We start from the raw sequence: 17070 nt of genomic DNA, 5'->3' as shown, positions 1-17070 counted from the left end.
GAAAAGAATAGAAACCAGCATACTTCACTCGAAGTGTAACAAAAGAATATTCCTCCTCCAGGCCCCATGCAGATCCTCCAGACGGTGCATCTGGGTGGTGGCTTTCCGCAGGGTGGGTGGAGATCTCCATGGACGCCTCCAGAACTCCAGAATTACTTGTGTTCTCTTCCCCCATCTCACTCCCTAACCTTAAAAATGATGACTCCCAAAAATCAGACTGACCTACATATCTTCCTGAAACAGCTGGCCTGCAGAATCACTAAAACTTAAGTTAAAAATAGTCTCTGGCTCTAAAAGAAGGATGGGCCCTTGGTAACAAAGCCATCGTACAAATGTTCCCCTCTCAACAAAGGGCACACAAAAGCTAACCCAGCTTTGTCCTTTGAGCTGGTCCTTGCTTGTGACTGCCTCTCCCTGCTCTGGACACAAATCCCTACTTGGAACCATTTCAGATTCTTGGTTCATCTATGGAAGGTGGGCAAGGAGGAAAAGGTATTTACAGCCAGACTAGAAGCTGGGTCACTATTTCCATGTTACAATGTCCATCTGGACTCGAGAGTTGAAATGAGTCGTCTGGATTCACACACAGTACAGAAAGCCACATTTTCATTGTAGGTGTCACTCCAGATACTGCAGTGGCTGCAACCCACTCCTCTGCTGCAGCCAAGGTCCCAACAGAGACTCAGGTCACAAGTGTGCATGCCCCAAGCAGAGAGCAGAATTCTAAACAAGGTTGGAGTCCTGCAGGACCCAGATGCACTTCTAAACAGCTCACCTAAAGCATGCCTGGCAGGATGGTAGAGCTGGAGCAGGGGCACAGTGGGAGAACAAGGAAAGAGATATCTTGATAGAGGGAGACTTCATGGGGATAGGGAGAAACCGGGTACTGGGAAGTTCCCAGGAATCCAAAAGGATGACCCCAGCTTAGACTACTAGTAATAGTGGAGAGGGTGCCTGAACTGGGTTACCCCAGTAATCAGATCAGTGAATATCCTGTCATTATAGATCCTTTATCTAGTAACTGATGGAAGCAGATGCAGAGATCCACAGCCAAGCACCAAGCCAAGCTCCAAGAGTCCAGTCGAAGAGAGAGAAGAGGGATTCTGTGAGTAAGTGGCATCAAGATCATACAGAGACAACCAAAGCAAACTAGTGGGAACTCATGAAATTTAGATCAATAGCTGTGGAGCCTCTGTGGGACTAGACTAGGCCCTCTGCATAAGACAGTTGTGTAGCTTGACTTGCTTAAGGGCCCCCCTGGCAGTAGGATGAGGATCCATCCCTGTCCATCCCTGGTGCATGATCTGGCTTTTTGGAGCCCACTACCTATGGTGGGACACCTCGCACAGCCTTGAGGCAGGGGAGGGGCTTGGACCTGCCTCTACTGAATGTACCAGGCTCTGCTGACTCCCCATGGGAGGCCGTACCTTCTTGTAGGAGGGAATGGGAGTGGGTTGGGGGAGAGGGAGGCTGGAGGGGCAGGAGGAGGGAAGAGGGGGATCTCGATTGGTATGTAAAATGAATAAAAAATTTAATATAAAAAAAAGAATGCCCAGCAGTGCTGGGGAGATGGTTCAGCAGGTAAAGAAAGCAATGTGTGAAGACCTGAGTTCTCAACTCCAGAACCCACAGAAAATGTGGGTGTAGTGGCACATACATCTGTAATCATAGGGCTCCTATGAAAAGGTGGGAGGCAAAGGAGAATCCCTGGAAACTTGAGGGCCAGATAGCCTACAAAATGCAGCAGACAAGAGTGATCCTGTCTCAAAGGTGCACACATACACACACACACACACACACACACACACACACACACACACACACACACACACACCCTAGATGCCTTGCTGCCTGATGGTTTCTCCCTCCACCTGAGTTAAGAAGAGCCTTTTCCTAGGGAGGGTGAGTGAGTGGGTGGCCAGGAGGGAGGACCCACTGTCTCATTGCCAAAGACCTAGTTTCTCCCTGCAGCGTAGAGTCAAAGTTATTGATGAACTCTTAATATCTGATGGGAATGGGGGCTGCTGAGTGGGAAGACAGCACCTCACCACCCAGCTGGCATTTTGTTCCAGAGGCATAATCTCTAAGGTAGATTTATAGTGACAAGATCCGACTAAAACCAGTTGCAGTCACCTAGAAAAAAAAAAATTCGTAGCAGAGACATGTATCTGCTGCATTAACTTATCCACCCTCCAAACCCTGAACTTGAGGGTGACCCCAGGGACACAGAACTGTGACAATTATAGATATGGATCCTGGCACACATTAAGGTAGCCTAGGCCCAGATAAGCCTGCTGGGAACAGCTCTGAAGGATGTCTTTCATTTTGAGAGGGGGAGAGGTTAGGGAGAAGAGGCTACTCCAAGTAAGCAGGGGGCTTCTCAATAATGACTTGTGTTGGATTTCCACAAGAGGAATGGAGCACAGAACGTGATCTGAGTCAAGTTAAGTAAAAGAGACGTTTCACACAAGCAAGATCCATGTGTGTACCCTATTATCAGTCCATTAAACCCAAGGATTATGAAAGACTTAGTGCTATAAGCTGGAAACACAGGAAGTCACAGCTAAAGCCAGTAACGTTTAAAAATATAAGTTGAATGCTTCATATAAGGACTGCATAAAATGCAGAAGTTGTTTTGTTAAGATTTTGAGATTTGGGTCATTTTCCTGGGCCATAGGATAACCCAGCTGTTTGGCCTGAAGGTCATTTCTGTGAGGGAGGAATGTAAACCCTACCCACCCACAATCATCATAATTTTGTTTTGTATCCTACAATGGTCTTGGGACCTTGAGAAATGCCCACATCCTGTTTTCCAGGCACAACTGGGACAGCAAAACTCCTGCCACAGGACTGGGCTCTTGAGCTCAGGTCACTGTTGATATTCCTGACCCTCCTGCTGACTTCCATTCTCTTCTTGGGACTTTAAAAGCTGTAGAGAAGGACTGTAGGGAAGGGCTTTGGGTACATACCAGATGCTACAGGTAGAAAAGGCAGTGGGATTATCTGTCCCTGTGCTAAGACCCTTAATCCTAAATCCACAATGGAACACTTGGCATGCTTCAGCTCACATGTCCTGCTACCTCATGTAAGTGACCATGGACATCACAGCATTAAGACCGGAGGGTATCCAAACCCCACAGCTTACAGGCCTACTCTGCCAGGTAGGAAGGGATCTTAGTCCAACTTCTCAAAGAGTCAACTGAGGCCCGATTGGGGTAGACAAATGCTGCTGCCACCCTCATGCACTATGCCTCTCTGTCACCACTGTCTTCTCATGGCACTAGATCTCCTACACCAGGTCAGAAGGCTCTGTGGAAGGTGAGACACTTGAACACTGGGTTGAGCAGATCTGGTCCATCTCAAGTTATTCAGCTCATGGGCAGGAAAGGGATGTTATTCCAGGTCTCCTACCTTCTAGGGCCATGATCCTTGCTAGGGATAAGTCCATGCACTCCAAACCCTACTGTAGAGAAGCAGACAGACTGAAAAGAATTTGTTCAAGGTTAGCCCTCAGCAACACTCCTAAGCCTGAGTGCCTACACTCAGCTATGTTTCTCTGACCTTGAATTTCTTCATCTCAGCAGACAGAGCTGAATTCAGGCACTCATGGGGAAGCATCAACCAGCAGCTCCAAAGGAGCCAGCACCAACAGTCACACATTTGTTCTCAGTGGGAATTGTAAATAAACAAAAGACAACAGCAGGTAAGAGAGATGCTATAACTTTATATAAAAATGTGATAAGACAGCACTATTTGATTAGATTTTTTTCTGGCAAGTTTATAAAAAAAATCTGGAAAATGAGAAAGAAACATAACTTAATAAGAATTACCAAACCAACATTTCAAGGAAACACATCTTTAGGAAGATGATGGAGGGCAGTGGGCAGTGAAAGCAGCAGCATCGTGGAAGAAAAGCTGGTTCTGTGTTGAAACGAAGCCTCCAGAGACAGCAGGACCTGGGCGGAGTGGCAAAAGAGCAGGTAGTGGCCATCCGAGGAAGGAAGGCTTCCCAAATGAGAACAGGCTGAGAGTTGCTGGCAGTGAGTGGAGGGGAACACAGGCCTCATGCAACCCCTCTGGTAGGGCCTACAGGCCACATGGCAGTGATCCACAGCCAAATCCCAAAGATGCACCATTAAAAGGCTGGTTCCTCTTCTGTCCATTGTTCCACACCTGAAGAGCCCAGTGGGCAGAACTGGAGCTGTCAACTGGAGCATGGGTGTCATATATAGCGGGGAGAACCAAAAACCATAGATGTGCAAGGTCGACACAAGGCGCTTCTCATATCATCTACACAAGGCAAAGGCAAGACCACCTTGGAACAGGCTGGAAACACCCTCAAGTGTTCCTCTAATGAAAAGGATGCCCTAAGGCTACTGGGCAGAAGCTTGCCTACATTCTGAGGTAGCCTAACCATGACTTGCACAAGTAGCTGAGAATGATCGCAGGGGTGGGGGAGGACAGACTTGGGAGCGGCAGAAAGTCACTAGAGAGAAAAGGAAAATATACCCCAGAAGCCACTCAGACAACCAGAAGGTAGCCTAGGCTCAGGGGCGGTTGATGGCAAGGCCCAAATGAACTCTGGACACAAATAGTCTTGGTTCTGCTTGCTGATTTACAGCAGTGTGGCAAGAGATAAGGGATCCACAGAGGGATTTCCTGGCCTGGAGCAGGGGCACTCCAAGATGAGGTGTGCCAATCTTAAAAGCTTCATTCTCTTACAGTGAAGAGGAGCTAGAGGGGCTGAGCTTTGGGCAGAGAAATCCCAGCACTCCTTTCAACTAACCCCCCCAATAACTGGACATGTACAGTGTCTGGGGGAGCAGTGCTACTGTTAGACCTCGACTTGGAAAACTGGAGGTCCCTGTGTCTGAGGGAGCAGTCTGACCCTACACCATCACTAAATGGGCAATAACAATGAAGAGCAAAGGTGGCTGTCCCTTTTTAACACTAGCTCACATTCTTCTTTTCTTCTGCCCCAGCATTTGGAATTCTAAAACAGGATGGAATGCTCTAAGGTTTAAGAGGCAATAAGTGGGTGAAAATATGTTAGTATTTTCTCTGTTTTCCACATTTCCGGGAACGCCTTCGAGGGCAGAGCTCGCCAAAGTCTTCAACTTCGTTTTCATATTCCTCTTCCTGAACAATACCTAGTTAGGAAGCAAAAAAGCAAAACCCAAGTGAAAATGGTGACTTCCTATTCTACCACAGAGTTTAACATCTGGGTAAAACCTGATGTTTCTGGAATCATTGTTTTAAAGTAAAGAAATGAAACTCTCTGCCAGGGTGGGAGAGAGCAGAACTTTCCATTGAGTACTGATGTTGCTTCCCAAGCAGAGCCCAAGCAAACACCTTTCTCCAGAACTAAATCTTCATAGGTTGGCTCCTTGAGCTGTCATGCCAATTATCTCTTTTGAAATCATCACAAAGTCATGGGACCCAGAAGGGACTACAGCATAGCAAAGACTTTTGTACCAAGTTTCTCCAAGTTTTCCTCAGCTCTGGGACTGGGGTTTGCCAGTAGCATCTGGAAGGGTCTCCAAGCTAGATAAAACACTCTGAGAAAAAAGAAAAGCGGTGTGGCTCAAAGGAGGCAGAAGTTGGAAAGGGCAAGAAGGAAGAAATCCTGTATCACACAGAACGTGGTAAGAAAAGTGTGAGTCCTGCTAAGAAACAAGGTGAAGGCTCTGCAGCTTCCCCAGCCATTTGCTCTGTGCCCCAGGGAACCTCTGGGCCCAGGCTTATGCTGGGACATACTAGCCATTCACCAGATCCCCACTGGCTAACATGGTTCACTGACGCAGGTAAACACTCTTATCAAGGAATGGCTTTACACCACTACCTCTCCTTAGGAGTTGCTATGGTGCGTCTGCACGATGACTGGACATCTAAAATAACTCAGAAGCAACAACTATAAGCCCAAAATAATGCCCTTCATCAGATGGAGAAATTCTATGTGTCTGAGGGAGCAGTTTGGCAAATATTCTTGACATCACTGACAAACCCACCTGACACTCACTCACCTGGAAGCCAGCAGTACCAAAAACCACAGGATCCAAAGTATCACCTGTCCTAGGAGAACAGGCCTTACCTTCATCTTTTAAGCGGAGCTCTGTCTTCTTCAGCCACTCCTGAGCATTCTTGACTGACAGGGCCAGAATTTTGACCTGTCGAGTCATCACCTCCTCGGCTACAGAAACCAAAGCACAGAGGCTCTGAGTAAAGAGATGGCTTCAGGCATTAGAGCATCAAGCACTAGGCCAACATCCCCACAACCCAAAGCTGCCTTCTGCCACCATAAGCACTGGCTGCCTTAAGCACTAGCTCAGTGCCACAGCTGTGCATCTGCGGATTGCCAAAAGCAAACCTTTCCGGCAAACTTGTACTCAAAAGTTCATTAAGCCCTAACCTGGGAAAAGTGTCTAAACTACAGAACTTTTTCAATGTAATTTTGTTAAGTTTATGCTTCATTTCCAGTGCTGCTAAGAAACAGCTAGTAAAGAAGCAAGGGGGAAACTTGACTGCAGAGCAGATGAGAACACTTACTATGGAAGCTCACACTGAGTGTAACTCAGGGCTATCCTAAGAAGAGACACATGTACTCAGTTTCTACCCTAGGGCTCAGCATCTAGTTGAAAGAAACGATCACTGGATGAGTAACACAACAGCACCTCAAAGAGTTTTCTCACAACTGTAAACCTTCTCCCTGTGTCTTCTCCATAGAATTAGACAGCAAACCACTTCCTCATCTGAAGCACCCAGAGAAACCATACCAGCTTACACTAACCACAAATATTCAACAGTGAGATTTTGCTGGAATCTGAGAACAGCCTTTTCTTGTCCCCCCCTAAGTCAGCGGTAACTAAGCCCCTGGCAGGTCTACTAGTACCTGGACCAATCCCATGAGCTCTCACCTTCAGCCCAGGCCTTCCGTCTGTAGAGCTCCTCCACCAGATCTGAAACCCTCCTGATGTGCTCCTGCACCTTTCTCTGCAGCATGTGGCTCTGCTCCTTGGAGCCCAAGTGGCCACGGATCCAGATGCTCTGCTCAATGTCCTGCACCACTACTTTGCCTTCTTCGATGGCTGGGTCCACCTTTTCATGGAAAAACTCTAGATATTTCTGGTAGGCTGCCTGCTGCCTCCGGTGGCCTTCCAAGCGAATGTGTTGCTCATATGACTCACTGATTCTCTCTCGACACTCTCTCCCTTCCAGTTCAGCCCTGGAAATGATCACAGCCTCTGATGTTCCCTCAAATGCTTTACCAGGACTGAAGTAGCTTTCAGGGCTGCGGGTGAACTTCACACCACACAGGTCACACTGGGTCCTGTCTACATCGGCTCTTTTGAAATTCCCAGCCCTGAGCTCCCTAGCCTCCTCCCTGCTATGCTCTGTCTGGATCCATCTTCTCCAGCTGATGCACAGAGACACCACCAGGCAGGCTCTGCGCAGCTTGCGCTGGATCAAGGCCTTCCGCTGCTTCTGGGAAAGTATGGCAGCCAGAAAATGATCTCGGTCTTCCAGGGCCAGTTCATCTAATTCATGTGTCTCATCTTCACCAAAATCCCACTCTGGGTCAGCAAACTGGTCCACGGGGCCCATACAGAGCAAGCGGTTCAGTCTGACCTCTTCATGACAGAGGCCACGGACCACAGTGCCTTTGGTGTGCACACTGTCCCACCGCCAGTGGCAATCAACCAGGTACTCTTCATCCCGCTCAAAGAGCAGGTCCTGCAGTGCCTCGGCCACAGACTTCACACTGACTGCCATCAACACCCGCTGTACCACTTTCAGCAGCCTCTTGGGCACCTGGTCTGGCCAGTTCATGCTCATCAGCTGCAGCCTTGTCTGGATCTCCCGGAAACGGCGGTACAGAAGTGGCTTGCAGAAGGGCTGCAGGACTTCCTCAGCATTCACCAGCATCACCAAACACAGCACCAGTGTCCGTTCTGCCTCCCCAGAGATCACATAGTCTATTTCACTGAAGGCGTCAAGCAGAACATTGAAGTTCATATTCTCGTAACCACACATCACCTTGACAAGGTAGGAGAGGTGGAACCGGAAGTCCCGGATGGCTCTGGCCACATCCTTTGGCTTGTACTCTTGGATGATGGAGAACACATCCCCAGATTCCCTGTCCTTCTTGCTGAACAGGAACTCCCAGAAGTGCAAGAGTGCAATGTAGCTCTTGGGGAGACACAAGACAGCGTTCTTCCAGAGGCGGGCCAGCACCACTCCACAGTGGATGAACTGCAGCTCCAGCAGCACCACTGTGTTGCTAATACTGGGGACCAGCGGCGCTTTGCACCTCCTAATGAGGACGTTCATGAAGCGGAAAAAGAGCCTCTTGTAGTCTTCAGGGTTCCTATGCACATAGAGCTGGTCCATGGAAGTCTCCAGCAGCCGGATGAAGCACAGATAGGACTTCTCCACATTCTCATCTTCCTTGTTGGGCACCAACATGCCGAATTTTCCTTCCACGCCTTTCACTCTGCTGCCTCTCCCCTTGCTTCTGTCCTCTCGGTCAGACTCTAGCGCTTTCAGTTCCCGGTTATAACTGTCCTCCTCCTGGTGAAGCAGCTTCTCAAAGTCCTCCGGGTAGCTGGAGGACAGAAGGAAAGCCTGCATGGCGCTCACCCACAGGTCTGTGGACTCCCTGCGGCTGTGTGCACTTTCTTTTTGAAACAGGTCATGGATGTACTCTTTCAAGGCGAACCGGTAGGAGCGGAAGGATTTGTAATTTGGCTTGAGGATTTCTTTGCAGGCCATGGGGTTTTCTGACAGCACTCTCTGATGGAAATGCCGGGGGAAGAGGAGGTTTAGGAAGGCTTTGCAAAGGCCATATGTATCTAGAGACAAAATAGAATCTATTTCTTCAAGTTCTTCAGCTAAGACCTTAGGGAATACTTTCTTGGCTTCCAGAAGCAACCCATTAATTGCTACCAAGTGCATTTTTGACTGAACCATGCACTTGGCCTCACAGCGTCTGAGGGGCCTGTGGAAATCTTCACACTGTTCATCCTCACATTTCAAACCCACAATAAATCTCATGCAGATCCCCGAATAGGTCTTCCCAAGCAGGATCTGTGTGATCTGACACAGTCTGCTCAAAAGGTGCTTGTTCAGGGCTAACTTCACTTGATCAGTCACTATTAAGAAGTGATCTTTTGTTTTCTTCTCACTCAAGGTCAAATCCAGTTCAAAAATTATTCTTAATATGGGCCCAGGGTCATTCTGGGCTATCTGGCAATATTTAGCATCCACTTGAGAAATGCCAAAAAACTCAAAGCAAGATTTGACCATTTCTTTCTCAGCATTGTTTGTCACATTTTTAAGGGCCCTGACCAGGTTGAGAAGGACTTCCAAGCCACCTGGAGCCAGGGCCAGAACCTTCTGATGCTCAGACTCACACTGGCTGGCTGCTTCATAGAGGGCTTCTACCACTCCTGCTGAGTGGTTGAGCATGTCAAACTTGATGAAGGCATCTCTAAGCTTCTGAAAGTCCCTCAGGATAACACCTTGCAGGAACTGGGCCTCTGCAATGCCGGACAGCTGGCTGGTTTGATAGCAAAGATCAAGCGCTTCTCTCAGAATAGCCTTTGTATGTTCTATGTCAGAACCTCTGGCTACATTGATGCGGGCAACCCCCAGTAGGCATGAGGCCTGGAAGTCCTTGTTAGCAGTGAGCCTGGCAGCCTCCAGGAGACAGCCATGTTGCTTCATCAATAGGGCAGCCTCTTCTCTCCGACCCTCCTTGTTCAGCAATTCTGCCGCTTCTCCTAGGCATTTCCGTGACTTCAGGAACACCAGCTGATCTTCTACGTCAAGCTTGGAAAGAACAGCCATCATCTCCTTACTCTTATTTGCACTCAGGTACTTTGCAGCAGCTTCCAAGTAAAACTGGCTGGCAGAATAGGAAAGCTTAGGAATGGGAAAGGTCTTGTTCTTTACCATTTCTTCATATCTGTAAAGACAGAGTGTTGTGAGATATTTGTACACTGCGTGAGGACATGTTGCTGTGATTGGTGTAATAAAAAGCTGAACAGCCAATAGCTAGGCAGGAGAATATAGGCGAGACTCTGAGCAGAGAGAGAACGCTAGGAAGAAAGGTGGAGTCGCCAGCCAGAGGAGGAGGAAGCAGGATGGGCAGGCAGTACAGAGATGAGGTAACAAGCCTCATGGAGGAATGCAGATTAAAAAATATGGGTTAATTTAAGTTGTAAGAACTAGCTAGGAACAAGCTTAAGGTAAGGCTGAGCTTTTATAATTAATAAGAAGTAAGCCTCCATGTCAGTATTTGCTTATGGGCTGGCAGTCCTGACAAACCAGTACAACTACAACAGAGGGTATACATGACAACTTGTTACCACCAAAATAGGAAGGTCCTTCCAAAATGCAGTACAAAGCAACTTAAATAAAGCTGCCATGAGCAGATATTAAAGAAAAGATCTAAACCTATCTGGCACTCAAACATTTATAGAAATGTTTAGTTGTCCAGGCAAAATATACTCGTACTGAAAACCAAAACATAATAACCATGTTGGGTATTGGGCTTTGGTAAACATGATTGTGATACTGAAAAAGGACACAATGTGGCTGTGTGTAAACACCAGCTGTGGCAGCAACACTCTTTGTTTTTCATCTAGCTTGCAATTCTGCTTTTTTGCTAGGTGTTCGTGCAAGTGACTGGAATCATGTTACACTGATAAAGCTCTCAGGGGTCCTTGCACTCCACTGGCTAGAGTCAGGATATCCTATTATAAACACGCTGGGATACATCCTTCATCTTTAGCCCTCTCCTGTGATGATGGGTCAGAGCTTGGCATGAGGCTGAAAGGCAGAGTCCACTCTCAAGGAGCTCTGATACTGCACTGAAGTGTCCTCTCCTGTGAGGGAGATTGACATGGCCAGGCACTTCAGAAGCAGCAGAGTGACACCACAGCAGGCCATCCTGAGGGAAGGGAGAAGAAGGCAGAAAGATGCAAAAGAATAAAGCCACCTACTTTTCCACTGCAATAGCGGCTTCTTCAAATAGCTCCTCTTGGCAGTACATCCTGAGTGCAAGGTCAAACTCCTGAATCTGCTCAAAGCATCGGAAAGCATCTTTGAAGCACTGGCTTCGCTTATAGAAATAGGCAGCATCTCTTATCTAGAACAGTAAAATTTTACTGTTATTTAAAGTATTGTAATTTTTAAGCTTAAAAAACTATTACATGGATAATAAAAGTAATTATATATCTATTTCTTAGAATCCAGTTAAAACCACTATAGTATAGATAAAAACTAATTCCTTTTAAAATAAAGGGGCAAAGTTAAGTCCCAATGTCACATCATATACAAAGATGGAGTCCAGGTGGATTCAATTTAAATACAGGGGCTAGAGAGAAGACTCGGCAGTTAAGAGCACTTGCTTGTCTTGCAGAGGACCCAAGTTCAAAACCCAGCCCCTACATGGCAGCTCACAACCAGCCATACCTCCAGTCCCAGAGGATCTAATGCCCTCTTCTGGTCTCCTCAGACACTGCATGCATGCAGTACACACACACACACACACACACACACACACACACACACACACACACATCAAAAATAAAGATTAAAAAGTTTAAAAATTTAGATACAAAAATTATTGAGGAAAAATATATGGGAATATCTGTGACCTGTAAGCAAAAATGTTCCATATAAAACCTAAAGATACAAATCTTAGGAGAAAAGTTAATGAATTTTATGACTTCAAATCTGTTCAACAAAGATCTTATGAAATAAAGCTAAGAAAAAAAGAAATTTTGTGGGTTGGGGATTTAGCTCAGTGGTAGAGCACTTGCCTAGCAAGCGCAAGGCCCTGGGTTCGATCCTCAGCTCAAAAAAAAAAAAAAAGGCAATTTCAAGTTCAGTTCAGTGATGGAGCACTTGCTTAAGATGTATGTAAGGCCCAGGTTCAATTCCCAGCACTGGAAAAGGAGGAAAAGAAGGAAGAGAAAGAAGAGGCAAGGAAGAAAACCAATGTCAGCACTGGGAGCAGCACTGTGCAACAGATCTCTACGAGAACAGACCTGTCTTACTATTGTGTGATCCAATCTAGTGGCCACTAAGTGTGAATAGAGACCTTGTTATATGGGATACTGTATCCTGAAAACTGAAATTTAAATTTTATTTCATTTTAATTAATCTTAAGTAGCCATATCTGACTAGAAGCTACCATATAAAAACTGGCAGGTCTAGAACATAAAAAGAATTTCTGTCGCTACAAAGTAAAGACTTTTGAAACCAGAATTTTAAAGACACCAAAGGCTATAAACCACCATTTACACCAGGAGAATGTGAATAGCTGACATGAAGCTGCTCAACCTCAGTCCAGAGGAATGGAAATTTAATCCACAATGAGATACATCTAGAGGCTTGCAAAAATTAGAATCTGCTAAACATGGCCAAAGACATATGGAACACAGAATCTTTACACACAACATGGCATGGCCATTCTGGACAGAAAGGTGGCTGTACCTAGTAAAATGAGATGATAGCACAACACATCATAAATGGCTCCAGTAGGACTGCCACACCACAGTGTTGTGTGTGGCAACCAGGCACTAGTGGGCAGCCTGAACTTTCATCACTGGAGAAATGGGGCAGTGGTACAGAGAACGCTCAATCTGGAATGGTAACCATGGTCAGAGACACAGCTTAACACAAGAGAAAAGGTGGGAAAGCCAAGACACAGAACAAGACAAGTTTAGACAAGCTTAAAATCCATGTGTATAGGAAACACCACTATCTAATCTTCAGCAATACAAGCATATGAGGCTGAGGCAAGGTTAAAAAGACAAGTGATGCCTGGCTCCTTTCCCATGGCCGGCACTGGGAGGCAAAGTGGGGAAGTGATAGGCGATACCTGCATCTTGTAGCCTTGTATGCTTCAAGATGGTAGCACCAAAGATTGAAGGGAAGAGAGTAAAGAAACTGGAAAGCCTAGAAACTATCTTAATTCCTAGGATGTAGGATGTCTGTTCCCACTAAAATGTAGTATCCCTATTCTACCCCATATTCCATGTAAGTCACATCCCATAACAAACACTGAGTCAGGTCTGCAGCATTGGGAGGGACTAATCTCTTTCTTAGACACTGACCTGGGGCCCACAACTTCAACTTCTCAGGAGCTCTCATTCGCTATTCCCCACTCTGACTTCAATATCCAGGGTGTGCCAAGGATCCTAGAAACTATCACACTGACACACAGACATAGAAAGCCATGTTCCAAATAGAGGGTAGGAAACCTAGGTAGAAAACGCAACAGTTCAGTCCCATGCTTTCTAACCCAGTTTTTGCAACTGGCAGACTGTTTTAAAATTCTTACTCCACCACAATTGATACACTGACAAGGAATTGCTGGGCTGGGGAGACAGTTCAGTGCTTGCTATATAAGCCCCAAGATCAGAATTCTGATCACCAGAACTCACTTAAATGCCTGGTGAGGAGAGTGGCTTTGGAAAGTAAAGATGGAATCCCAGAGCAAGCTAGCAAGCAAAACTGGCCATACCAGTGAGTTCTGGATTTGATTCACTGACCCTGCCTCAATGAGTAAGGTGAAAGAGAGATGGAAGATGATTCCTGACATCAACTTTGGGCACAGGGTGGGCAGACAGACAGGCAAACAGACACAGACACACACACACACACACACAGAGAGAGAGAGAGAGAGAGAGAGAGAGAGAGAGAGAGAGAGAGAGAGAGAGAGAGAGAAAGAAACAAAGGAACTGCTGAGAAAATGCCCACCACTTGGGTACATATCAATGCAATGTACCTATGAACAATTTCTGCTTCCTTTCTTCTCCTGTTTTAACCTTGTCACAGACAAGCAGCCATTTGTGGCCCACTGCCAGTTTGCTGACCACTGAGAAGCTATGTTCCAGACTAGAAGTTCTGCCCCAACAGAGTTTTGGGCAATGATTCTATTCTGTAACAGTGATAATTCACACTATGGCTAGTGACACCGAGGTTCAAGCTTTTAACTTTACTTCCATTTAATTAACTTTATATCAAGTAGCTGCACATGGATGCTGAATTAGACCATAATGATCTAGGTAATTACTAGGAACACAAAAAACTCTCCATGAATACACCAGACTATTCACTCAAGCTGACTCCAGACTGAACATATGGAAAGAGAAAGCAAGAATATTCTAACATCCATCTGGTTTGGGTCTGTGACTTAGCCTCCCAATGGGTGACTTCAGGCCTTGAATATTAACACAGATGTGGATGAACACAAAGACACACACACTCTGTTGAGCAAAGTGAAGAAAGGAAGATCACAGATAACAGGGCCAGCTTCTCCTCCCTTCAAGGATTGGAGTCTCTTTCTGCACAAGCAGAGGCTGAGGGCCCATCCCTGCATTTGATCAGATGAAGCCCCATTCTTCAAGGAGCACCTTTGGGTTGGGGCCATACCTTTCCCAGCCTCTCACATAACTGGGCAGAGAGCTGGAACTCCTTAGCGTAGCTCAAACACTTAAGAGATAGCTTTGGCTCATTGCACTCCAAGTAAGTCTTAGCCAGTTCCAAATATTGCAGCTCCTTCTCCCTGGGGGAAGGGAGAAAATCAGCAGCATTGTCAATGAAATATGGCTAGTATATCCAACCTGCTGCTCTCATCAGGGAGCAGCTGAACTAATCCTGGGACACTTACTTGGGGCTGACTTTCTTTGACTTCATATTCAGAGCAGTGTAGTGGGCCAGAGCCAACTTCTCTTTCTCAACTGCATCTCCTTTCTGGTAACACTTAGCTGCAACCTGGAATATGTCAAAGGTTTGATTCCCAGCAAGGTAATGGAGGTAACAGAACAAGAATTAATGCATGCATTATGTTGCTATGGACAGAGCCCTGTGTCTGGCCCAGTCCAATCTGACAGGGAAGAACAGAAAGGTGCAGGTGATTTAAAGTGGGGAGTCTCCAAAGACAGAGCCCAGCTGTGGGACCGGCTAACACAACCCAACGGTTTCATTAGGAAATAGCCAGTAGCCATGAAAAAAGGTGACTACAACATATATATCTATAGGCTACCACAACACCAACTTTGTTTAAACTTCCAACAGCCTCATGCAGAAGGCATATGCCTCCTCACTGTATATAGTAGCAACCTTAGTCAGAGCCATGGAGCAATGAGCCCAAAGTCACCCACCAGCTTCTCTGGGCTTTGACACAGCTGCTACTACAGTGGCCCTGTGTGCTGATGGACAGCAGTGTAGACGTGGTGGAGTAGAAATGCAATAGAGATAGCATCAGGGCACGCCCAGATCCTTGGAGCATGCAGGTCTATGTTAACAAACCTCTGACTATGACGTGTGCAAAGGAGTGTCAAAGGGTCTCCAAGCATAACCCAAATCCTGGCCAGCAGAAAGCTGCTCTTCTGAAACAGGAGGTCTTGCATTGTCTCAAAGTACGAGCTACAGAAGCAGTAGGCTTGCACTGCACCAGCATTAGCTCTCAATGTCGGTATGGGAGGCACTGAGTGGTGCTTTTTGGTGAATCAGACAGAACAACCTCTCCCACTCATGCTCTTTGCCCCCATCATCCCAGCCCCATGGGTCTGGAACCAGTGCCACCCTCCTTCCCAGGTGGGGCCTTTGCATGCATTGTTCTAGCTGAAATGCTCCCCCTTCCTTTCTCTGCCTAGTTCACTTCATTTATTCTACAAATCTCAGCTCAAGACCCCCTTTCTCAAAGAAGGCTTCCCTGACCAGGACAGGTGGCTCTGGGGACAGCTGGCTCTCATCTGTGACACCTGCAACCACTGAACTGTGCACTTGTCTATGTACCACTGCTGCTCACCATCATATTTTTAGGATCTAAATATAATGTCTGGCCCATCGTTCAACAAGTATTTGTTGGATGAATGATCTTGCATGGTTGTTCTGACACATTCATTGACATGCAGCCAAAAACTCAATAAGCCACCTGAGTCCTGAAGTCCTTTAGCGGGGGTCAAAATAAAGTCAGGCGAGGAGAAGGCTTTTTATAACATTCTCATCTGTGCCGGCTCCCCTAAAAAAATTTTAGATTCAAACATTCAAAAGGTATTTTTAAAGGGATAAATAATTGGAAACCCATGGACAACACATATGGGCAACATCAATGATGTTCTGAAAGGAATGAAGGGTAAGACTTCATATTATACTCTCCGGTCTCGTGCCCACACCTGTGGCTGCCCATCCTGCCTTGCCATTCCCTCCCTGCTGCCTCCCTCCACCCTGCCAAAAAATATTTTGGTTTTACAACAATAGCCAATGTTCAGTGCTTCTTCCCAATTATAACAAGGATCAATAAAAGTTTGGAGCTCTATCACTTTCTATAGCTAAATAGTACATATTTTGAAAATGACTTTCCATACATACCAGATCTATAATAGCATGGTTTTTTCTTCACCTCATCGCTAGAGATCCAAAGGGGCCACAGCCCTCATACCTCTGACCTCTGACACACTCCTTTGAATACACCTTTGCTGCTTCTACCCCAGCATTCATGAGTCTGTCTGTCTCCCTGTCCTTTAATGTGAGCTGTGACTTATCCAGCCAAGGGAATTCAGTAGAAGTGCTACAGGGTTAATTCTAAGACCAGGCCTCTAGGACTGACATTTTTTTTTTTAACCCTGGCATCATATATACTAGCCCAAAGTGACCTGCTAGAGGATCAGAGACAAGTTTTTCAAGAATCCTAGTGACCCCACACCCACTCCCCATTACCAGAGCCAGTAACCAGCTAATCACCAGAAACAGAACACCACAACTGAATGGCAGCTGTGTCAACACACAATTCCCCTAGGTGGGTCCAGAAGCTATTTAGCTATTGAACTGCCAGCCCACAGAACGGGGAGCAGCACAAATGACTTGTGATAAGTCACTAAGTTTGGGCAGGAGTATTTGTTATGCAGCAACAGGTGGCTGAGAAACCCAGATAAGAATTCTTTTCTGTACATGTAAACTACTTCCCCCGCCACAGCAAACGAAACTCTTCTAGGAATTGAGGCTAAGGAAACCTGAAGAGGCCTGTCTCTTGTCTACACCTCGCGGCAGCTT

At 46.4% G+C, this 17070-nt stretch overlaps 1 protein-coding gene across 1 annotated transcript in view; it reads right to left on the bottom strand.

The window, feature by feature from the left end:
* Positions 1 to 3764: 3764 nt before the first annotated feature.
* Trank1 (tetratricopeptide repeat and ankyrin repeat containing 1) overlaps positions 3765 to 17070 on the bottom strand; it is an 82467-nt gene continuing 69161 nt past the window's right edge. The window contains exons 17-22 of the mRNA XM_036194107.1: positions 14684 to 14787; positions 14446 to 14578; positions 11004 to 11149; positions 6915 to 9964; positions 6092 to 6190; positions 3765 to 5150 (exon numbers count right to left, since the gene is read on the bottom strand). Coding sequence (XP_036050000.1) covers positions 5050 to 5150; positions 6092 to 6190; positions 6915 to 9964; positions 11004 to 11149; positions 14446 to 14578; positions 14684 to 14787 — 3633 coding nt within the window. The 3' untranslated portion in view covers positions 3765 to 5049. The remainder of the gene's footprint in view (positions 5151 to 6091; positions 6191 to 6914; positions 9965 to 11003; positions 11150 to 14445; positions 14579 to 14683; positions 14788 to 17070) is intronic.

This window comes from Onychomys torridus, chromosome 7 (assembly GCF_903995425.1).
Source record: "Onychomys torridus chromosome 7, mOncTor1.1, whole genome shotgun sequence".
Taxonomy (NCBI): domain Eukaryota; kingdom Metazoa; phylum Chordata; class Mammalia; order Rodentia; family Cricetidae; genus Onychomys; species Onychomys torridus.
The sequence above is the reverse complement of the archived record's forward strand: the minus strand, read 5'-3'. Positions and strand labels throughout refer to the sequence as shown.